Genomic DNA, 23,893 nt, shown 5'->3' with positions numbered 1-23,893 from the left:
AGGTCCTTTAGGTGCTGAGACCGTACAGTCTGACAACGCCCCCCTGTGACCATCGTGGGAAGGAAAAACTATTTTAACAGGAAGAAACTTCAAGCAGAGCCTCAGGGAGGGGGTGGGGTGAGGACAGGGGGGCAGGACGAAAGACACATTGTGGAAGAAACCAAGAGATTAATAATAACTAATGATTAAATGCAGTAGAGGTGTATAAACACATACTGCAGCATAACTAAGGGAGGATTCAGGGTCACCTGATCCAGCCCTAACTATATGCTTTAGCAAAAAGGAAAGTTTGAAGCCTAATCTTGAAAGTAGAGATAGTGTCTGTCTCCTGAATCCAAACTGGAAGCTGGTTCCACAGAAGAGGGGCCTGAAAACTGAAGGCTCTGCCTCCCATTCTACTTTTAAATACTCTAGGAACAACAAGTAGGCCTGCAGAGCGAGAGCGAAGTGCTCTAATAGGGTGATATGGTACTACAAGGTCATTGAGATAAGATGGGGCCTGATTATTTAAGATGTGAAGAGAAGATGTTTCCAAAGCTCTCACACATGGATGTGGTGTATGCTGGCTTCTTTGTACATGCCTCTAGTGAAGGACTTGTTGAAGGCAAGCTTAAAGAGCATTAGTGAATAATTTAGTCCTGGTGCAAATATGGGGTAAGTGTTTTTTTAAGAGGGGCATATATGGCAGCAAAATGGGTTGAATCAATACTCCCACTGATACAGTTGGCAGCTTAAGAACTCAAAGGATTGCTGTACTGTCAGACCTTTGGGCAACAATTGCAAACTACATTGATAACTTCAGATAATAGCAGTGTGCTGCATGTGTGCTATATATGTTCTAAAACAGACCCGGTCTAGTTGTTTGAGGAAAAGATATTCAGCCAACTTATCTGCCAAAAATAAAGAGAAACATCAAAAAACATTAAACTTACAAAAAACATTTGCCTCTTCTTTACATCTTTACTTTCCCCTTATAGTGTGTTACAGGGTCCTGAAGCTAAACAGGTCCACCTGATGCTATTGTGAGAGCCTGGAGCCGTTTGAGCTTCTAACATTGCTGTTTCATTGCCCCTGCAGCAGCGACGAGGACAACAAGCCTCTGCAGGGCAGCCAGACTTCACTGGATGGCAACGTAAAGGAAAGCGACGACAGCCTGGTGGACTACGGCGAGGGAGGAGACGGGCAGTTCAACGAAGACGGTTCTTTCATCGGCCAATACACAGTGAAGAAGGACAAGGACGAGACGGAGGGCAACGAGAGCTCCGAGGCCACTTCGCCTGTGAATGCCATCTACTCGCTGGCATAGCGGCTCAACAGCGCACACGGGGAACTTGGACTCTCTGATTTGTTATGATAGAACCACACACATGATTCTATGAGTATATGAAACACATTACACACAGTGAAAGCAGCAGTGGCACCAGTCTGGAGACTGTCTAGGCTCTCCTCTGCAGGTAACGTGGAAAAAGATGCGACCACAAGCCTTTAATTTATTTTTCCAGTTCTAACAATATGGTCCATGGACACATCTGGAGAAAGTGAACGATGCTCGTTTTCCTTTGCGCTCTGCCTGCCCTTTACCCACACAGACTTGAAGTGTGCCTTCGGGAGGCATCAAACGTTCTTTAGAGATTTTTTGGTTTGTGACTCAGCTCTGCTTCCCGATAACCTCCCCCGTGCCCGGCATACCTCTGCGTAACCAAGTAAAGTAGTCACAGAGGTTAAATATACATACACACTCTGGCCACATCCTGTAACATATCAGCTTCTAACCATAGGATGCCGGCAGATATGTTTATCATATTGATATTTAGGCAATGAAAGATTTTAGTTTTTCCACAGCTGATAGAGGAGTCCGTGAAACTTAACGAATGCTGTATAAAGTCCTGGCACACATTTTAGTGCCCTGCAAATCTATGCACTATCACCTCCTTCATACCATTTTTGGTTCCATCTGGTTAGTAAAAGTACACATTGTGGGCTTCTTTTTAGCAGGTTCAGTCCCAAGGTGGTTTGCCTTGGACTTTGTTGCAGGTGTTCCCTCTTATCCTGTGTTGCAGTTGTTCAAAATGCTTTTGCTGGGTAAAGCTGTTTCATGCTTTGTGCTCAGTTACAGTATGTGGTTAATTAAACCCAACGTTGTTCTGAAGCATGGTCATAAACTTAGTGCGAGAGAAATGTGATAGGTTTGCTCGAGAAACACCAGCGCACTAAAAAACAGTGAATTCCCTAATTAGCATGTGGGCTTGTGCTACATTCATGTCTAGCTGACAGGGTTCGAGGACAATGGTTCCCACACTAATATGGGAATCATCGCCATCATGTTATCGGAATGTGGGAAAAACTGCAAAAGGAAGAAGTTTGAATTCAATGTGTCCTGCCGTGAACGTAATCGTGAAAGACACTGGAAATGTCCAGTCTGCTATCCAAAGACAGTTTAGTCTGTGAACTCGAGGAGGTGTGGATCAAACTGCCAACCTTGCAGTTATTGGATGAGCTCATCAAAGCACAAGCTGACTGGTCAGTCACAGTCCTGGATCAATATTCTTCTGATATTGCAGGACAACTGTGAGGCTCCTTAATTCTGTTGACTTTGTTAAAGAGTTACATCCAATCAGGTAAACTGGCAGTTTTGAAAGTGTGTTTTAGAACCAGGCCAAATGTATGGTGGTCACACAGGGACATATTTCAACTGAAAGAAAATATTCTTCTGCCCCTCTTTAGCACTGCGAGTGTCAGGTTAGCATCTTCGTTTTGTCTCCTGGGTCATGAATGTAGCACCAGAAGTCATGATCCATAAGCCGTGTCCACACTAACCTTTGTGCGTCCAGCTTCACTCCGGCTGTGCAGACATCAGTACCACACACTGTATACAATGACCTCCAGTACTCACTGTTACTGGAACAGCCACACGTGTTGATCTGAAAGAGTCCACATAGATACGTTCAATTATTTTATTTTTTGCCTTGAGGTGCTTTATATTGCAAGCTACAACATGGGCGAGCGAAGGCCAACAATCACATGATGTAGATAAGGTGCATCCTAATCAGTGAGGTAAGTGCACTGCACTCTGTGCAGCCTGACCCCACCTGCACAGAGGGACCTCTTTGGATCTTTATGAACTTGATCCGTTTCTTATCGCTCCAAAAAGACATAATTACAAAACACTGCTACGTGATACAAATGATTTAAAGAATGAAAAGTACAATTCACAGCCACAAATGAAAGTTATCCGCTTCATTTGATGTTTTTGAGGTTCACTCCTGCTGCAGTTACTGAAGCTACTATTAACCCCTGAGTGCTACATCAAACAGGCGGACATTTGGAATATTTATTTGGTATTTATTACATGATGTGGAAAGCATTAATATATTAGTTCTTAATTTAATTCACTTCATCTTTATGTACAACTGAGCCAAACTACCGATGGCTACAGAATAAAGTTATTGTTCATCGCGAGAGGCATCAACACACAACTGTATCTTCAACATATTTTTCTAGCAGCTACGTTTTCTGCTGTACCGACGTCTCTGTCCATCCTTATACTCATGCTGTGTTACTGTTACTCTGTGTTGTTGTTCAGACTTAAGTAGCATAACCTTTCCATCATTCTGAGAATGAATCGATGTGTGTTCATTATTGCAGATTATTTGGTGTTTATTTTGTACATCAGAGTCCTGAAAGAAAATCCTACCTTTGTAAATATTGAAGACTTGACCCCCACCCGCCCAATGAGTCACAAATCTGCATCCACCAAGCAGCTGTAGTGGTGCAGTCTGTCCTGCACCTTTGTTATGTAGCTTGGATTAATCTTTGCACTCTGAGGAAGAGTCATCCCTTTGCGTTGTCATATACGGACTGTGGCAAGCCTTCTCAGGTGATGGCTTGGTTTGTGTTGTGAAACATGTTCGATTCTACTGTGTTCAAAGTAACAGCTCCTGCAGCGTACTACCTGAGTTACACAAACTACTACAAGACCTGAGAACATGAATTTCCTGAGGTCCCCTCCTTGTCTCAGATAGAGGCTGGATACACAGGCATGACATGTGTCTCATTACAGGGGTCAAAGTTGTTGACCCCTGTAATGTATTCCACTTTGTTTGTTGGTCTTTGTTCCCCATTACAACTCTTCTCAGGTGCTCTTTGTCAACTTGTAAATCTGCATATCCACAAAAACCTTGGTAAGAAGTCTTAAACTGGGGAAAATCATTCATTTTCTGAACTTCCTCTTTCTTAATGTGTCCTAGTGTGAGACGGCCAATTAACTGCAGCCCCAAACCTGACATGTGTTTCAAACGATCCACAGCAAACAGATACAGTGTGATATCAGACCACATCAAAATAACACTTCCACAATCCTCAGCTGATACACTTACACTGCAGAATGAAACGGTTTTACTAGTTTTGATCTCTGTAACAAAGACCAAAGGGATGTTTGTCATGATGATATATAATCAACACTAAGCGTTCGGTAAAACTAACATTTAAACGGCGTGTTCTCTTCTGTCTAGAATCCGTTGACAGCTCTCTCTCGAGCACTGTACAGATGAACCTTGGCAGTGTTAATACAATACAGAGTTGGACGAGCTGCCTGCTAATGGCTGCAGTAAGAGGCAAGCCTTTCTAATTCAGTCAGTTTGATTTGTTAAAGCAAACTCAACACTTCATGTGTACACTGAAGGACACGTGAAGGACACTAAAGGAGTAAAACTCCTCAATCATTTCATGCAATGGGAAAGCCTTTAATCTTCCTGTGAGATGTTTGCCTGCATACTGTATGCAAAAACACTGAACGAGACCAGACAACCACAAAGCCAGGCAGATCAGCATCCACATCTATTGGAGATAAAGAATCTGAATTTCAGGAGTGGGACATGCCTCCAAACATGCTCCTTCTGGTTCTTTTCTACATATGACTCCCCCACTTCTGGTTTTCATGCCCCACCCTCACCTCTTCACTTCTCATCAGTACACAGATCTGCCATGGAAACAGGGCATGTGTTTTTGGACTTTGATGGGAATATTTGTATTCTTTTAATAATTTACCTTGAGTGTTTTTGCCAGGCTGTCTCTATCCCCATCTGTGCTACATCCAAGTGTTAGCTACAGTTATCCTTCTTGTGATGTAGCACAATGCCACTTGAAATTGATTGAAGTTACCTGCTTAGCAGGGCGCCAGGTTAAAAACAGTTGTAGAGGATTTTCATGAAACACATGCTTATTTGCTTCCTACAGTGGGTTTAGAAGTTGACCCAGACCACCTGCTGCTAACGTCTGCAGAGGAGAAGGCCACTTTACTTATGATAGACCTTGTGGCTCCAAAGTGAAATTTGAGTTTGAGCATCTCTAAAACAGAGCCCAGTAGTTTCCTTCTCATTGCTGATCTTATATTTCTCACAGTACGTCCCAGTCATCTGTCCTCTCTCCTGAATGTTAAAGCAGTGTCCTCTGAGTTTTAATCAGCAGGATGACTCCTCCCATGCTGTACTGTGTTGACTAGCAGGACGCTGCTTGTGAAACTGACACAGACAGTGAGACAGAGCACTGGAAGAGCAATATTTGGTTGAAGAGCAGGTCTGAATTGTATCACTGGAACTGGAAATCTTTGCTAAAAACCATCACACACACCACTCCTTACTCGCTCTGCTGCTGCCCATCCACCAACCTCCACTGGTGGACCACAGCAGGGATGCTGGCAACAACAAAAAAACAAAGGTATACAAAGCTTCGTGTGTGTCTACACATCAGTTTATGGTGCACAAAGACCAAGCTTCTTTTTCTTCACTCTTCACATTATCTTAGCTCACCTTTAATTGGGGATGAAAATAGTCAATGTGTATTTTTACAGCCTTTGCTTTTCCTTCAGTTTAAAATGCTGCAAAGTGTCAGAACTTACTGGTGCACGTTTCCAGCTGGATTTTTCACAACTGCGTCATATTGGCATCTTCTTGTTTTTACCATGTGTATCAGAGCAGCGTGTTCACACCTTGCTTCTACATGCAGCATAACAGCTTTTGTAAGGTACATCTACTCTACAGGAAATGGCTTAAATATATTCACCATGTATGCGTGTATGATGACATGTTGCAACTTCTGCTAGTGCGCCTTCTTTATAGTAAAGCTATCTCCTTTTCTCTACCTCCTGACTTGGTTGTCATCCTTGTTTCTGTACTTCTGTGCAGCATAGATTTAAAGCAGTAGACTTTCCTATGGAAGAATTGATTATTTCATCCTAATTCATTATATTAATAGTAGAAAACACCACATGTTTCTACTGATACATAACCCAAAATCTTTGTCTTCATTTACAGGCTCCCTCTACACTCAGAAAAATAAAGGTGCCAACTGGAACCAAAAGTGGTTCTTTAGACTGATGCCATAGAAGAACCTTTTTTGGTGCCACAAAGAACCTTTCAAACAATGGTTCTTTGAAGAACCATTTCTTTCAGTGGTTCATTGAAGAACCTTTAAAGGTGCCCCAAAGAACCATCAAGAAATGGTTCTTTGGGGCACCTTTAATGGTTTTTCAAAGAACCTTTTTAAAAATGGTTCTTTAAAGAACCATTTTTAAAAAGGTCCTTCAAATGGTTCTTTAAAAGAACCATTTTAAAGAACCTTTTTTGAGTGGTTCTTTAAAAACCATTTTAAATCTTTCAAAATAAAATGCATCATAAATTGAATTTGAGTAGGGCAAAATAAATACTAGCACAGCATAGACATATATTAATGGTTTATTGTCATTTTGTAGTTACCAAAACCCAAAAAGGCATTTTAACCCTCAGCACAACATCACTACTAATACATGTCACATATTAAGATAAGATAACCTTTACTAGTCCCACACGTGGGAAATTTGTTTTGTCACAGCAGGAAGTGTACAGTGCAAAAGTTATGAGGCAAAAATTAGAATACAATAAGAATAAATACAGTACACAGCTGTACAGAATATAATAAAATACTATATACAGTAGAATAAAATAAAATAAATATACAATAAGATAAGAATAGAATACAAATACTATATACAACTGAGTAAAAATACAACGATGACAGATAGGATTATTGCACTTAGTATTATTGCATATGTATGGATGTGTGTGCTTGATCAGTTAAAGTCTTTATTATGGAGTCTGACAGCAGTGGGGAGGAAAGACCTGCGAAATCTCTCCGTCCCACACCGTGGGTGCCGCAGTCTCCCACTGAAGGAGCTGCTCAGTGCTGTCACAGTCTGCTGCATGGGGTGGGAGACGTTGTCCAACAGGGATGACAGCTTAGCCGCCATTCTCCTGTCACTCACCACCTCCACTGGGTCCAGAGGGCATCCTAGAACAGAGCTGGCCCTTCGGATCACCCTGTTCAGTCTCTTCCTGTCCCCAGCAGAGATGCTGCCGCCCCAGCAGACCACGCCATAAAAGATAGCAGAAGCCACAACAGAGTCATAGAAGGTCTTCAGGAGTGGGCCCTCCACTCCAAACGACCTGAGTCTCCGCAGCAGGTACAGCCTGCTCTGCCCTTTCCTGTAGAGGGCGTCTGAGTTATGAGTCCAGTCCAGTCTATTGTTCAGATGAACACCAAGGTACCTGTAGCTGTCCACAGCCTCAATGTCCATACCTTGGATGTTCAGTGGTTGCAGTGGAGAATGCTTGTGCCTGCGGAAGTCTACCACCAGTTCCTTGGTTTTACTGGCGTTGATCTGGAGGTAGTTCAGCTGGCACCAGTCCACAAAGTCTTGGGTCAGTTAGTGTTTTAAACAGTAATAATTAAATATATTTGCTATACTATAAATAAATATATATAAATACTATAGCTACAGATAACACAACAAATAATACATGTATTGTTTAATTAATAAAACATCAGAAAGTGATAAAACACATTAGAAATAGCAATAGCTTCATAACAGACCAATAAATCAACACATTTTCATCAGCAGATGTTTGCATGTTCAGTAAAAATATTTCAACAAGTTTATGATTAAAATGATCAATGAACTTCAGCCTTACGCTATGTAATGTACGTTTCATGTTGTACTCATGGTCCTTTGTTAGTTCAGTTTAGGATAATGTCTCTGACGTATGTATCATATCAAATATATGTCATATCAAAACAAGCCCACACCTGCAGTTGTTTCAGTTTTTCACTGGTGTTTCCTGTCAGCTGGTCAACCTCACTCAGGCAGACATCCATATCAGCCAACCAAACGACAAGTTCCTCCCTTTGTGCTTCAAACCCCTCCCACTCTGAGACAAGGAGCTGAAAGAGAGAGAAAAGAGTCAATTATAAAGAAGAGAGAGAAGTGAAACCCTCCTCAGAAGGTCTGACTCGCATACCTGCAGTTGACCTGTGATGGACTCCAGTTTGGCGTTCACGTCATCCCTCGCCGATGCCAGCAGCCGAGTCTGCAGGGTGCCCTGGAAGAGCTGAGTTAATGTTCGACTCGTCCTGGTCAGGCTCTCCAGCTGGATGAGCCGAGGTCTCCCCTCTCACCGCTGCCTCTGAACACAGAAACACAAATTGCATCTGAAGCAGGAGGTGCAGGTTTTTTGTGCTATTCTTTTCTAAATCCAGGCTAGATCACGTGAAGGTATTTGGAAAACTTTTTTGGCCAGTGGACGACTGTTGTCTTGCAGAAAGTCAAATCAAACATATGCGATACACAATTAATTCACAAGAACACATTATAAAAAATAAGTCCAGTTCTTGCCTGATTTCAAGTGAAATCTGCATCAAAACAGGGTGACAGAAGTAAAACGAGTGCACAAAGCCTCACTTTGTAAAAGCCTGCTATTACAGTTCTCCTCTATGCAGACGACTTTCCTGTTTTCAAGGCACAACTTGGATCTGCTGTACGAATCTTATGGATACACACTAAATGAAACAATAGTGTGCATGACTCCAGATTCTGATCCCTCATCCTAATATGGTCCCAACATAGCAACAGCAATAAAGCAAATGTTGAGGCTTCAAAATACAAAGTCCATAAACCAATGGCTGACATGGGTTTTATCATAAGGGTGATAAATATACAGATTTCAGTCTGTCTTAGAGATCTGATGTTCATTTACCTGCAGATGCACTATACGTGCCTGTTCCATGGTTTTTCACAACATTTTGCACATCACTATTTAATACAGGAAGTAGGTGAACTAAAACAAGTCATCTTTCTTTGTGAGAGGACCATATTAATGAAACAAACCTCATCATAGGGAGCCCTAAAGATGCTCCTGCTGCTTCTCTTCCTCCTCATCCTAAGCTTCCTTCTCCTTGTCCTCGCCTTCCATCCAATTGTAACTCAACCTAATTGTGTTTCTCCCCCTCCTCTTCCTCATTTTGTTGGAGCTGTGAACACAATTAATGTGAATCTGGATTAATTTGTGCAAACAAGAAAAATCTACAGCTTTTTGGTCAGAGGTGCTCTTGTGATTTAAGCCGGGTAGAGTAGATTTATGTGTTGATGCTACCTGCTTCAGCTCTGGCTGCTGAGTGATATTTACACCCTGGCTGGATTACAAACTTTACCCATGTGCTGAACTTTGGCCCAGCGTTGATACCTCTTGTTAGTATAACGACCTCTTCTTAGCTTGTATGTATGATGGTGGATAAATGAAATATACAAAAAAATTAACTATATTGCAAAAGAACATCTATCTTGGAAACATCAAATGACCGGAGCATAACTTGTCAACTAGTCCGAAACTAAGTTATGCAGGAACAGTCAAAGACACACCTTCTCATGTCACATTTCTATTCATTTCTATATAATTCGATTAGACAATAAAGAGTTATCTAATCGAATTATTCATTCAAAACTCTTATGCATAGCTGTATTTTATACAGCTCATACAGAATTCAAAGTACAGGTTCATGTGAGTATTTAATGTACGGCTCAGATCTACAGAATTTCAGAGTTTCTAGAGCAGACACAGAGCTCACGCCACAACAGGCTTCAGGCGCCATTTTAGTGACTTTAACAATATATTAAATTTTAATTTCGGTCTAGCTGACATTAGGTTATGTACGCAGCACGCAATTGAACCACATATTTTAGAAGCCAAAGGTTCAAATTAGCTGGGAGCACCTTCACTTAATTATAACAGTGGTTTTGTTAGGAAAACAGTTGGATACTAAATTGCGCTGACCTCAACGGCTAACGTATCTAGCTAATCGCTACTGTTAGCACAACATTAACAGCAAGCTACAATGACGAGTAACAAAAACAAAACAGTAATAAGGTTTTAATGAAAATGTTTTACCTTTTCCAACAGTCCCAGAATCCACAGCTTCAAAGTCCAGCAGGTACTGAAGACTGTTATCCGTTTCGCTGTCACCGTCCGTGAGGTTTTTTTTCCCGAAAGGTCAAGGCCCGCCGCTCGCACACTCTGTCTGCGCATGCGCATCCCAACGACGGACCCCTCCGTCCGCTCCCGGGAGGTTATAGTATGACGTGTTCTGACGTCACTCTCTCTCTCCCTGTCATTTATTTGGCTCGAAACACATATTAACAAATTGCTCAGTGATGAACAACTACTCAGATCATTTACCTAAGCAGTGTGCTTTGTCAAAACGAAGTGTGTGTCCATTACACTGACATTCTGTTCTGCAATTGTTATTTACTTGTATTTTATAATTTGACTTTACATACTGCTGGGTGGTTTGTAAAGTTTACAATAACTAGTATTATCATTATGCTATATTTTCAAAAATATATAATAATGTCAAAAGCAATGCCTTGGAGTAGAAAATAGTAATGCTTTATTAAAATTTAAAACTAAAGTACAGTATTTGAATGTGTGTATTGTGTCTACTGTTTGCAAATATTTCTAACTTTTATTTGAATATTCAGCTTCCTACCATCTTCTCTTAAAGGGTAATTGCCAGGTATCCCGCCCTCCCCCTTCACACACACATGCACACAAAGAAAACACACAGTATAATTCACAGCCTCATTATAGTGAATAAATATTTATGCCATTTACACCATCAAACTTAGATTGCTAAGGATGAAGAACCTTTTGTTCTTTAAAGAACCATTTGTAATAGCTGAAGAACCATCCACAAAATAAAAAGGTTCTTTGACGTATGATGGTTCTTTAAAGAACCATGAAGACATCTGAAGAACCATTTAAGAACCATAATTTTTCTGAGTGTAGGAGAGCTGGTGATGGCCAAGCTAGCTCCTCTGGTGGCCTCTTGAGGCTGGCTCTAAAACAAAGTCTCAAGTTAAACTGACCAATGTCACAGAAATAAAAGTGCATCATTACAAACTGTTACAAAACCAAAACTATTTTACTGCTTTGCACTTTGTGTTTGGCTCTCCCTTTATAAAAGCTGAAAAAGGCTTAAAGTCGGGAACATTTCTACGTGTGCAGCAACAGCCCTGTTCCACTAGTACCGACTCGGTTTCCATCAGGTGGTCATAACTTTTCTAGGATCTACTCGGCCGGGCTCCGAGTCATCTGAGGTGAACTGACAATGTGACATCAGCAGACTGCATGCTATCGAATGGTTGGTCAGTGGCGTCACTCAATGAGTCATGAGAGCACCTCCTTCACCAAAATCAAAATCTTCAAAAAAAAAAAACATTTTTGAAAGCAGACAATGACAGAAATAAAAACCCAAAACACACAGTCTGACAAAAAGACATACACCATACAGCAGGTATACCATTGCGCTGACGTCCTCCACGTGACTTTCAGCTGTGGGTGCCACAATGACCCCACACACGTCAGTTGTTACTAGATTGTAATGGAAAATGTCTGAAACAGAACTGAGTCCAGTCGAGCTCGTGTTGGTAGGTACCAGTGAAGCTGTAAGTGATGGTGGTCTTTTAGGCCTGACGTCTACCAAATTTTTACTTTCTGAACCAGCCTCTCTTTGACTTTTTGGAATAGTATCATTTAGAGTAAAGATCACTTTAGATTTTTGTGCTTCAGTTTTCACGAGTGATTTTTTATTATTAGTCTGTTAGGTGATGCATGCAGTATATGGAAGGAACTTGGCAGTTATGGTCATTGTAGGGTCTAAAAGAGATGATACTGGACACAGTTTCAAAGATGAAACTTCCTGAAACCAGTGGGTGACATCATGGTGACGTCCATATATTCCACTAATTTACAACAGTCATCTCAAGATGCTTTATGTTGTAAGGTTAAACCCTGCAACATGAGTAAGAAACTCAAGCAATCACACGGCACCTTGTGAGAAAGCACTTGGTTATAGGAGAATCTCCAAAAGCTGACTGTGTTCATCTGGATGTTTTCAGTGGGAGAAACGTTTCATCATCATCAGGTGACGTCTTCAGTCTCAGCTGACTGCAGGTTTCAATCCTATAAACAGGACATTTGCATAATGACTGAAACCAGGAACAATGGGCTGGGAGGTCAGTTCAACTTTTGGAGATTTACTTACCTGGATGATTGAGCATGCATCAAGATGTGATAGGAGAATATTCCCTTTTAACGGGAAGAAACCTCCAGCAGATCCAGACTCACGGAGGGGCAGCCAGCAGGTGCCAGCGGGGGGTGAGGAGAAGAGACCAAGGGCAAACTATGGGAGAGAGTCACAGACGTTAACAGTTACAGTAGTGACACATATAAACACAAACTGAACAAAGATGAGTGTTGGGTCGGCGCTTCCACAGGCCCCGCTGGTTTAGAGACTTATTCCCGTTAACGAAGCAAGACGAACAGCTCAACCGGATTTTCACATGCTAGCAAGGGGAACCGGACGGCAGCAGTCAGTGTCAAGCAAGTCCAAAGAACCAGCTTTCCCCACAGCCTTTTATTTCTGTGACACACAGGTTACACAAACACGGGGCGATCGTGGCTCAAGAGTTGGGAGTTTGTCTTGTAATCGGAAGGTTGCCGGTTCGAGCCCCGGCTTGGGCAGTCTCGGTCGTTGTGTCCTTGGGCGAGACACTTCACCCGCTGCCTACTGGTGGTGGTCAGAGGGCCCGGTGGCCCCAGTGTCCGGCAGCCTCGCCTCTGTCAGTGCGCCCCAGGGTGGCTGTGGCTACAATGTAGCTGCCATCACCAGTGTGTGAATGTGTGGATGACTGAATGTGTAAAGCGCTTTGGGGTCCTTAGGGACTAGTAAAGCGCTATACAAATACAGGCCATTTTACCCATTGTAACCCCCCCCCCTATGGTGCATCATAAACCCTAAGGCATTGAGTGTGCGTGTATGTGCACACATGTGCACGTGAGTGTGTGTGTTTGTTTTTGGGGGTGTGTTTGTGTGACCTCCTGCTCACCAAAAGGGTCATAAAGACAGGAAGTTTACTAAACAAGAAAACTGAACAGTCACCTGGATGTGTCCCTATAATAAAACACTACTGCCTCCCCCTCCATTCAACAGGCTGGGGAGGGGGTCAGAAACAAAGGAATCTCTTTGATCATACAGTTTGAACCAAGACTTACAAATGTAACTAACACATGACAACATTTAACAATTTCAACCTAACAATGAGTACTGAAGAAACACGTGGTAGACCATGGAAGCCCCACAGCTGCCTATTGCAGCATAAAGGAAAGTTTTAAGCACAATCTCGACCCTGGAGATAGTGTCTGTCTCCTGAATACAAACTGGGAACTGCTTTAATAGTAGAGAGGCCTGAGAGTTGAATGCTCTGCCTCCCATTCTGCTTTTGAAAACAGTCCACAGTCTCTGAATGAAGTGATCTGTTTGGATAACAAGGTACTGTGAGGCCTTTAAAAATGTTAACAGGATGCCAAGTGTTGGGTTTATCTAGGCACAAACCCCGCTGGAACACGAGCCCAACTAACTGCATGACAAAACAAGGCAAGACAGAGCTCTTTGTCTTTGTGGCTCGCGAGGGAAGTCAGCCAAAGCTGAGGATAAGATTCCTTCACCTGAACTCAACCAACTTCAACTGATTCCTTCACTGCAGCTCTTTTTATTGTGAGAAAGCAATCATTCATGAATATGCAATTACAAATACAAGTGACATTCTTAAGCAGGCATCTCTGAACATCAGTGTCTGTATTCTGTCTGTGCGTGTGTGTGTTTCCAGCCTGAATATATATTTCTAAGCATAAATGATTATGTTTCTAAGAACAAATTCTAAATTCTTGTTTAAAACAATTACGAGCATTGTTTCTCCTGATGCTCCTTGTGCACCAGTTCAATCAACCACTGAATGCAATGAGTTTATGAACTATTTCACAGATAAGGTCACTGCCATCAGGTCTAATATCTCCATCATCTTCTCAATATCAAACTTACAACTTGCTCTCCTCTGATGTCTTGTAATGTAACAGGAGTAAAAGAGGACCAAGTATCAGAGGCCTGCTTTGTCATATAAAACAGACTTCAAGCCCCCTTGATGTCCTTCCATCTTCACTTTTCACTAGTGTGTTTGATTCAATTGGCCCCTGTATTGTGGAAATGATAAATACTTCTCTTCACACTGGCTCAGTCCCCAGCTTCTTTAAACAAGCTGTTGTTGAGCCAATATTAAAGAAACCCCAGCTGGATCCATCTCTTCCTAACAGTTATAGGCCAATATCCAAACTGCCTTTTATATCGAAGATTTTAGAAAAAGTAGTACTAGAACAACGTAACTATTTCCTGGATAAAAATGCTGTTATGGACACTTTCCAGTCTGGTTTTCGTAAATTGCATTCCACTGAAACGGCCTTACTTAGAGTATCTAGTGATATCTTGATGGCAGCAGACTCTGGAGAGCACACAGTGCTGGTCCTGATCTCAGCTCTGCTTGTGACACTGTAGATCACAGCATCATGATAAACAGACTCGAGAACTTGTTTGGGATTACTGGTGTTGTTTTAAAATGGTTTATATCATATCTGTCTGAGAGATCTTTTACTGTTTGCATGAATCATGTCACATCAGAATCAACAGTTTTGCCATGTGGGGTACCTCAGGGATCTGTCCTGGGTCCAATTCTCTTTTTACTTTATGTATCTCCCCTAGGCCAAATTATTAGGCGCTATAAATATATCTCCTATCATCTCTATGCTGACGACATCCAACTATACTGTTCCTTCAAAATGTCTGAGTTTTATAAATTGTCTAATTTAAGTAATTGCCTGACAGAAATCAACAAATGGTTATATGACAATTTCCTCCAACTAAACTCTGATAAAACAGAAACCCTAATTATTGCTCCAGACCACATGGTCCCAGAAATCAGGCAGCGTATCAGCTTCTTAGACCCTCCTGTAAAATCGAGCCTCAGAAACCTCGGTGCCATGTTTGACAGCTCGATGTCGCTCGAGCAGCTGGTCCGAAACTGTTTTTATCATTTACTGAATATTTCTAAACTCAGACTAATGGTATCAAAGCTTGAACTTGAGATGATTATTCATGCTTTTATTTCATCTCATTTAGACTATTGTAATGGCCTTTTTACTTGTTTTAACAAATCAGCCTTAAATCGTCTTCAGACTGTGCAGAATGCTGCAGCACGTCTCTTAACAGGCACCAAGAGAAGATCGCATATCACTCCAGTCTTGGCCTCCCTTCACTGGTTGCCTGTAAGTTTTAGGTTTCATTTTAAAATTGTAGTTCTAACCTTTAGGGGCCTGCATGGTCAAGCTCCTCAATATTTATCTGACCTGCTGAAACCACATACATCTTCTTGGGCTTTAAGGTCATTAGATCAGAGACTGCTGCTGGTATCGCGCACTCGTTTTAAAACTCGTGGTGATCGGGCCTTTCAGACGGTGGCACCACGGCTGTGGGATTCTCTCCCACTGTCTCTTCGCTGCACGGACTCCACTGATTCTTTTCAGAAACAGCTGAAGACATTTTTATTTAGAAAAGCATTTTATTAATTTGTTCTTATGCTGTTTTTATTGCTTTAGTGGTTTACATTGTTTTATTTACTGTTACACTGTTTTTATATTTCCATTTCCTGTGTTGTAAAGCACTTTGTGATTTTTATCTGTGAAAAGCGCTATATAAATAAATTTTACTTGCTTACTTACAAATGACAATATAAAAACATCAACATTCCCTCCTCTTTGTCATTTTGCAAAGCCTTTCAGTGTTATATTGCATCAGCATCGCGCCACTTACATTTTAACATTTTTAGCGCATGCATCATTTTAAACACGTTTCGGCCATGCCATCCACATCACCTTGCTGCAACAGAATATAGTTAGTATAGGTGTCAGCAATCATTTTATTTATCATTGAGCGCAAATATGCAACCTGTGAACAAACAGAACAAAATCAGTAGTACAACAACAGGAGTCAAGACTTTCAAGAATGTATGCCACGGTGGTCCAGACATCAACCAGGCTGTCCAGCCTTGTGGGCTGTCTCTTCCTGGTGCGTGTTCTGCCACATATCTCTGCAGAGCGGTTAAGTTCTGCAGTGCTTACACACTTCTTGTGATGCTGTTATCAGGTCCAATGTCAGTCGGTTCTGCAGTACCATTGTCCGTATGGCTTTCTGCTCCTTTGCTAGGGCTGTCCCAAGGGTTTTGGTCAGATTTATGTCTCAGTAGGGCGTATCGGTTGATCTCCACATGATCACGCACCTCTGCGACTCCAACATTTGGGACTAGGCTTTGGAAGAATTTGGAATTCTCGTGGCACTCCAGTATCCACCGTCACCCCGAATGCGTTTGGTGAGGCCATATTTATCTCACATTTATTCTGGTTTCTTGGGTGGTTTTCCAGCCTATCCATGAAGAATATGTGGTCTGACAGTTTAACCAGGGTGCACAGCCCGCCCCATCCTGCTGGGAGTGAGAGAAAAGCTTTGTGTCCGCACAGGAAGTACCAGTCGGCTAGGACTTGTGTTCCCTTCGGGGTCTGGGCCATGGATGAGCATCTGGTTAAGTTTTGTTGGTTGTCCTTAAGTGGGAACTGCCATGAGGTATTCCAAGATTTTCCTATCGTTGTTCAGTAAGAATGGGTACAGTTACATAGTCGTCCTGGTAGCCATCATTCGTTGAACCGTTTCCAGCGAGACAAACGGGCAAGGTTGTGTCTTTGAGGTGATTCAGTAGCACTAGATTGGGTAGTGGCTCCTGGACCTGTGGCCAACCCAACAGGTCATCATTCGAGACCCATTTCTCTGTTGTGCAGTTTTTCCAGCCTTGGATTGTGGAGCCATACGCGACCATGTTTAGTGCGGTCGAGAAGTCAGTGTTCTTCCTGTAAATCCAGGGTGTGTGGCCATTAGTTACTGTTGGAGCTATTTGTTCTTTATTTTTGTTTTTGTTCTTATTTTTGAAATTAGTTAAAGTTTGTTAGTTTACTTATATTTTGGGGTTTATTTGTCGGTTAATATTTTGTTTTAAATGATTTGTTTGTTTGTTGTTATTTTGTTAAATTAGTCAGTAAAAGCTGTAGGGCCATTTTGTTTCTATAAATAAAGAGACTGGTATAGGACCAGCATGCATTGGGGTGGGCCTATGGTTTTTTACCAGAGCAGGAGAAGCAGCAGAAAGGATCTTGTTATTGCTTGCCAAGATGGATAAATAAATCAAATTCAAATTCAAATTTTATTTGTCACGTACACAGTCATACACAGTACGATATGTAGTGAAATGCTTGGACAACTGCTCGTGACCTAAAGAAAACAAAAAAGGAAAAGGCTATGAATAAGAAAGGAAATAAATATGAAAAATTAAAAAGGGTAAATTTAACTAGGAAGGAATAAAATATAAATTAAGGTTAAAAATGAAATAACTGTACAACACAAATTAGAATGAAGGGTAAATTTAACTGGGAAGAATAAGATAAAGATAAATATATAAATTAAAGTTGAAAATAAAATAACTGTACAACAAAATACACAATACACAATATAGAACTATATAAGAATGTATGAAGAAATCTAAATCTAAATAAATATATACACAATAACAGCAGCTGTACAAGTATTAACCGGAAATGAAGAATATAGTGACCAGTGTTGTGCAAAACCAAAGTCCAGAAAGTCCAGTGTGTGTGTAAGAACCATATGTGTGGGTCAGTACTGTGTGGTGGTGTGATTGAGAGACCGTATCGCCTGCGGGAAGAAGCTCCTCCTCAGTCTCTCTGTGTTGGTCTTCAGGGAGCGGAATCGCTTTCCTGACCTCAACAGAGAGAACAGTCTGTTGTTGGGATGGCTGAGGTCCTTCACCATCTTCCTGGCCTTGGTCCAGCACCAAGACCAAAACTCTCAACAAAAATGTTTGGACAATGGACTTCTTTTGCCTGCGTACGAAATATTACCTCAATGCAGCAGTGGCTTGTGGACTTTAAGTTGTGGGACGTTTGATCTTACAAAAGTAAGCCACTACATAAAGTAAAAAACCTTCCCGTGGACAAAGGAATAATCCTTCATTAATGGATATAAGGATTTCAAGGATCACCGTCGAACTCGAATAAAAGTTATTGGATCGTCTGGTGAGTAATCCAGACGGATTTGATGTTGAGGCCTGGATCAACATGTCACTCGTTCATCAAAGCTGGTGAGTGATAATATTGTTTAAACCGTAAAGGAAAACGGTGAAACTATTGGAGTTTAAAGACATAATTTCACTACAAAGACTGATGAACTGAGTTTTGACGTACTAAATTGGTGCAAAATTGGATCGCTAATTGAAACATGCCAACGCCCTCTGTGGAAATGTTTGTCCGCTGCAAAAGGCAGGTAAATGGATGTCATGTTTGTACTTTAGGCTATGGACTCTCAGTGTGCTGTGCATCTTTATAAAGTTTGAAATAATCCAAGAGGACAATAAAAATGTCGGATATTAAGAGTAAACGAGAGGATGACACTGAGATGCAAGCAGAGAAAAGAAGCGTTAAATTTACGCCAAAAGGTTTGGATTTGTATATAAAGACATGCCAAGAAAAGCGCAGTTCAATGTGTAAGCAAGCATCTAAGTACATGGGGAAAATTTCCGCTTTAATGACCTCACATGAGAACGTTAAGGAAGTGTCTTCTGAATTTGGGAAGTTTATTAAATGCTATCAAGATGCAAACGCTTTGCAAGAATCCTTTTTAAGTTTGCCACTGCCAGAAGATGAAGTGAAAAGGCAAAATGCACATTTTCAGTCGAAGGTGACAGCATTCTCTGTTTTTATGGACAAAGTAAAGGTTTGGTTGCAGGAGGCGGGCGAGCCGTATACTGAACAAAGCAATACTGTTCGTAATGATAAAGCTGTTGAAAGTTTGGATGAAATAAAACCTGAAGACAGTGTCTCTAATATCTCAAGTGTAAAGCCACCTTCAAAAACCTTGTCACAGCAAAGTCGAATTTCATCAACATCTTCCGCATGCATTAAAGCTGCGGCTGACAAGGCAGCGCTCATGGAGCGACTCGCTGCATTAAAGAAAAAGCATTCTATCGAAGCGCAAGAGGAAAAACTGAGAAAAGAAAAGGAGACATTATCCTTGGAAACAGAGCTGGCAGCCACTAATGCAAAGCTTCGTGTCTTAAAAATAAATTCAGTTTGTAGCTCTGAGCATTCTGATGGAATGAACTCTTATTTTGAAAGAGGGCACGTACAAGAAGCGCCTAGTTTAAATCCTTGTGCCGATACATTTGTTCCAACATCAAGAGATTACTCTGGTATAAATTCTGCATCTGAATCACAAGTAATCGTACCTAGACAAAGTCAAACCCAACATCAGGTTGATGATTCAGCTCAAGTGACGCAGCAAACACAGCCTCAGTCTCCTACTTTGACTGGGAACTGCACGAAGGAGATTGTAAATATTATGCAAAAACAAAATGACATCACTACTTTGCTTGTAAAACAAAACTTATCTTCTGTCCTCCCCGCCAGAAACATCCCTGTGTTTGATGGAGACCCTTTACAGTACAGATCATTTATGAATGCCTTTGAAAATGGAGTGGAAGCTAAAACTGATAACTGGAGCGACTGTTTGCATTTTTTAGAGCAGTTCACTAGGGGGCAGCCTAGGGATTTGGTGCATAGTTGTCAGCACTTACCTCCTGAGCAGGGCTATTCCACAGCTAAAGATCTTCTTGAAGAACATTTTGGGAACGAAAATAAAATTGCCTCTGCATATATGGAGAGGATTGTGAGTTGGGTACCTATTAAAAGTGAGGATGTGAAAGGTCTACAGTCATTCTCTCTTTTTCTTCAAGGATGTTTGAATCTAACACAGCAAGTTGTTTATATGAAGGAGTTGGATTTGCCCTCAAATATGAGAATGGTTGTTATGAAGCTTCCATACAAATTGAGAGAAAGATGGAGAGTTGTTGCCTATGAACTGCAGGAACAAAATGGTTACAGAGCAGTATTCACTGATCTGGTTGCCTTTATAATAAAACAGGTACAAGTAGCATCAGATCCAGTGTTTGGCAACATCCAAGACTCACAATCTGGAAGCAGCTTTAAAGCTTCAAGTTCTACCAAGCAAAGGAGAAAAGGAAGTAGTTTTGCCACTAATGTCAGTACAGTGCCAGGAATCAAAGCTCAATCAACTGGAAGCAGAACAACTTCCGCCGTTCTGCATAGTTGTTTGTTTTGTTCACACAGCAACCATTTACTAGAGAATTGTAAGCAGTTTAAAGCTAAAACGCATCAGGATAAGTTGACTTTTATCAAGGAAAGGGGAATTTGTTTTGGTTGTTTAAAAGTTGGTCACACAAGCAAAGACTGTAGGAGTCGTTTGGATTGCGACGTGTGTCACCAAAGGCACCCAGGGGTTCTTCATATAGAGCGAAAGGATCCAGGTGCGTCTTCGGAACAAACTCAACAGAGGACAAACTCTAATGTCAACTTTTCAACTGCAACTACTCAGACATGTGGGTATATTGGGGCTGGTCATGAAGTTGATGCAATTTTTTCTATAGTTCCAGTTCAAGTTAAGAGCCAAAAGAGCAATAAAATTGTGCAAACCTATGCGTTTTTGGATCCTGGAAGTTCAGGTACATTCTGTACAGAAACTCTGGCAAAAAGACTGAATGTAAAAGGTAAAAAGACCAATATCTTTTTGAGAACAATGAGTCAAGATAAGATTGTTAGTACACAAGTTCTGTCTGGTTTGGAAGCAAATGATTTCATGCCATTGCCAGATGTTTTGACTCAAAAGACTATGCCAGTTTCTACAGTTAATATTCCCCAGCAAAGCGACATCGATCAGTGGCCTCATCTTAAACCTGTTAAACTGTACAACGTTAATGCAGACGTGGAGCTACTGATAGGCACTGATGGTTCCAATGTTTTGGAGCCATGGAAGGTGATAAACAGTGTGGGAGGTGGACCTTATGCTGTAAAAACAAAAGTTGGCTGGGTCATAAATGGTCCCCTGCGCACTGGAAGTAACAGTGGAAATAAAACCAACTGCACTGCTGTAACAGCCAATAGGATTTCTGTTGAGCGTCTTGAAGAAATGTTGATTAAACAGTACAATCATGATTTTAATGAAAGATCATCAGAGGAGCAGACTGAAATGTCTAGAGAGGATCTGTGTTTCATGGATATTGTTAGTAGTTCAATAAAGCTTATTGGAAATCATTATCACATGGATTTGCCTTTCAGGAGAGAAGGTTCCAGTTTGCCAAATAACCTCTGTGTCGCGGAGCAGCGTCTCCAGAGTCTCAGACGGAGATTCGAAAAGGATGCTCATTATAAGGATGAATACACTGAATGTGTAAACAACATGCTTGAACGAGGATATGCCGAGTTTGTGCCTGTAGATGAGTTGCACAAAGATGATGGAAAGGTGTGGTACCTCCCTCATCATGGAGTGTATCATCCCACAAAGGGCAAATTAAGAGTTGTATTGGACTGTGGAACAACTTATAAAGGAGCATCATTGAACAGTCAGCTTCTACAGGGACCTGATCTCACAAACTCGCTGGTTGGAGTTCTGATCAGATTTAGACAAGAGCCTGTTGCATTAATGGCGGACATTGATTCCATGTTTCACCAAGTGCACGTCTCAGAAAAACATGTCAACTTTCTCCGTTTCCTGTGGTGGCAACATGGCGACACTTCAAGATCTGTACAGGAATGCAGGATGAAAGTGCATTTGTTTGGAGCTGTATCTTCGCCAAGCTGTGCAAATTATGCTCTACAGAGAACTGCAGATGATAATGCACAACAGTTTCCAGCTGAAGTGGTTGATACAGTCAAAAGAAACTTTTATGTGGATGATTGTTTGAAATCTGCTTCAGAAGAGGAGGCAGTGCACATGGTGAAGAGGCTGACAGATATCTGCGCTAAAGGAGGATTTAAGCTTTCAAAATGGATCAGCAACAGTCGCACAGTGCTCATGTCCATCCCAGAGGAAAGAAGAGCAAAGGAAATTAAGGATCTGGATTTGGACACAGATCAACTTCCAGTTGAGAGAGCACTGAGTTTACAGTGGTGCATAGTAACAGACAAGTTCCAGTTCAGAACCTCCCTGCAGGACCGTCCAACAACCAGAAGGGGCATTTTGTCTGTGGTCAGCTCACTGTATGATCCTTTGGGAATCTTGTCTCCCTTCAGTATGCCAGCTAAACTGTTGCTACAAGAGCTTTGCCGACAAAGATTGAAGTGGGATGAAGTTATTCCCCACTCTCTTTCCCAGCGGTGGCGTGATTGGCTGGAGGATCTCCAGCTGATTTCAAAGTTTAAAGTGGAACGTTGCATTAAACCAAATTGCTTTGGAAGACCAGATAGGGCACAACTTCATCATTTTCTGATGCAAGTCAAGATGGGTATGGAACGGTGTCATATTTAAAGTTGGAAAAGAATAACGTCACGCATGTTGCTTTTATCCTGGGAAAGGCTAGAGTTGCTCCTCTCAAGCAAACTACAATTCCCAGGTTGGAATTGACGGCTGCAGTTCTTGCAGTTCGGGTGGACAGGCTTCTGCAAAAGGAGCTGCAAGTCAGGTTGGAAAAATCAGTTTTTTGGACTGATAGTACAACAGTACTGAAATACATCTCCAATGAAACCTGAAGATTCAATACTTTTGTTGCAAACAGAATTGCTGTCATTCAAGAAGCAACAGATGTGAATCAGTGGAGATACGTTTCTTCTAAGGAGAATCCTGCAGATGATGCGTCCAGAGGCATGAGAGCTGGGGATCTCCTCAAATGTAGGAGATGGATAAAAGGGCCAGAATTTCTCTATGAGTCAGAAAAGGAATGGCCTAAACTGGATGTGGAGTACAGTGTAATTTCTGCAGATGACCCAGAGGTCAAAAGGGACCTGACAATGAATGCCATTGTGAGGGAATTACAAAATCCTACCAGCTATTTTATCATCTACTTCTCATCTTGGGCAAAACTTAAAATCTCTGTAGCCTGGCTTTTAAAGATGAAAGAGGTCTTGGTGTTGTTGGCACAGAAGAGGAAAGAGTTGCTTGCTGCAGGTTTGAATAAGAATGATCCGGAAGGTCAGAAAGAAGTGGAGATAAGAATGGAAAGATTTAAGATCACTTTGAAGAAAGGAAATCTGACTCCAGAAGACTTGGCAAAGGCAGAACAAGCTATTCTTCAATATGCACAACAACAGAAATTTACGACTGAAATGGCTTTAATCTGCAATGGCCTTAAAGGAGTCTCCAAGAGAAGTTGTCTCTACAAACTTGATCCAGTGTTGGATGCAGGAATCCTCAGAGTGGGTGGCCGATTGAATAAAGCAGCCATGCCTATGGAATTAAAGCATCCTGTAATTTTGACAAAAGATATGCATGTGTCAACACTGATTTTACGCCATATCCATCAAAGGTTGGGACATGCAGGAAGAGCACACATGCTGTCAAAACTAAGACAAAATTACTGGATACTAAATGCAAATTCTGCTGCCAGAAAAATCATCTCTCGTTGTGTCACATGTAGACGCAACAGAGGAAAGTTTGTTGAACAAAAGATGGCGGATCTGCCTGAAGAGAGAGTCCTGCCAGACATAGCCCCATTCACAAATGTTGGAGTGGA

At 41.5% G+C, this 23,893-nt stretch overlaps 3 protein-coding genes across 23 annotated transcripts in view; 2 read left to right on the top strand and 1 right to left on the bottom strand.

Moving 5' to 3' along the window:
* nfasca (neurofascin homolog (chicken) a) overlaps positions 1–6,138 on the top strand; it is a 165,538-nt gene extending 159,400 nt beyond the window's left edge. For 17 of the 20 annotated variants that reach the window (XM_085272790.1, XM_085272782.1, XM_085272784.1 and 14 more), the window contains one exon: positions 1,078–6,138. In XM_085272790.1, coding sequence (XP_085128916.1) covers positions 1,078–1,306 — 229 coding nt within the window. In that variant the 3' untranslated portion in view covers positions 1,307–6,138. The remainder of the gene's footprint in view (positions 1–1,077) is intronic. The other 3 variants (XR_014892382.1, XR_014892385.1, XR_014892386.1) reach the window with 3 other exon arrangements.
* Positions 6,139–6,564: 426 nt separating this feature from the next.
* LOC146573552 (uncharacterized) lies at positions 6,565–11,197 on the bottom strand. 2 transcript variants are annotated; one of them, XM_085272779.1, is made up of 5 exons: positions 10,254–11,197; positions 9,197–9,339; positions 8,331–8,495; positions 8,119–8,253; positions 6,565–7,708 (listed from the first exon to the last, which is right to left on the bottom strand). In XM_085272779.1, the coding sequence occupies exons 4-5, from the start codon at positions 8,185–8,187 to the stop codon at positions 7,106–7,108; spliced, it is 672 nt and encodes a 223-aa protein (XP_085128905.1). In that variant the 5' UTR covers positions 8,188–8,253; positions 8,331–8,495; positions 9,197–9,339; positions 10,254–11,197; the 3' UTR covers positions 6,565–7,105. The 2 variants fall into 2 exon arrangements, 1 of the variants encoding a protein (XP_085128905.1); XR_014892381.1 differs by having other exon boundaries at positions 6,568–7,728.
* Positions 11,198–18,679: 7,482 nt separating this feature from the next.
* Positions 18,680–23,485, top strand: LOC146573551 (uncharacterized). Its single transcript, XM_085275483.1, has 2 exons — positions 18,680–19,631; positions 23,455–23,485. The coding sequence occupies exons 1-2, from the start codon at positions 18,730–18,732 to the stop codon at positions 23,483–23,485; spliced, it is 933 nt and encodes a 310-aa protein (XP_085131609.1). The 5' UTR covers positions 18,680–18,729.
* The last annotated feature ends 408 nt before the right edge of the window (positions 23,486–23,893 follow it).

Source organism: Mchenga conophoros, linkage group LG5 (genome assembly GCF_057382185.1).
Source record: "Mchenga conophoros isolate Kocher_MC1m ecotype Shallow Benthic linkage group LG5, M_conophoros_male_GT1.1, whole genome shotgun sequence".
NCBI classification, from domain to species: domain Eukaryota; kingdom Metazoa; phylum Chordata; class Actinopteri; order Cichliformes; family Cichlidae; genus Mchenga; species Mchenga conophoros.
The sequence above is the reverse complement of the archived record's forward strand: the minus strand, read 5'-3'. Positions and strand labels throughout refer to the sequence as shown.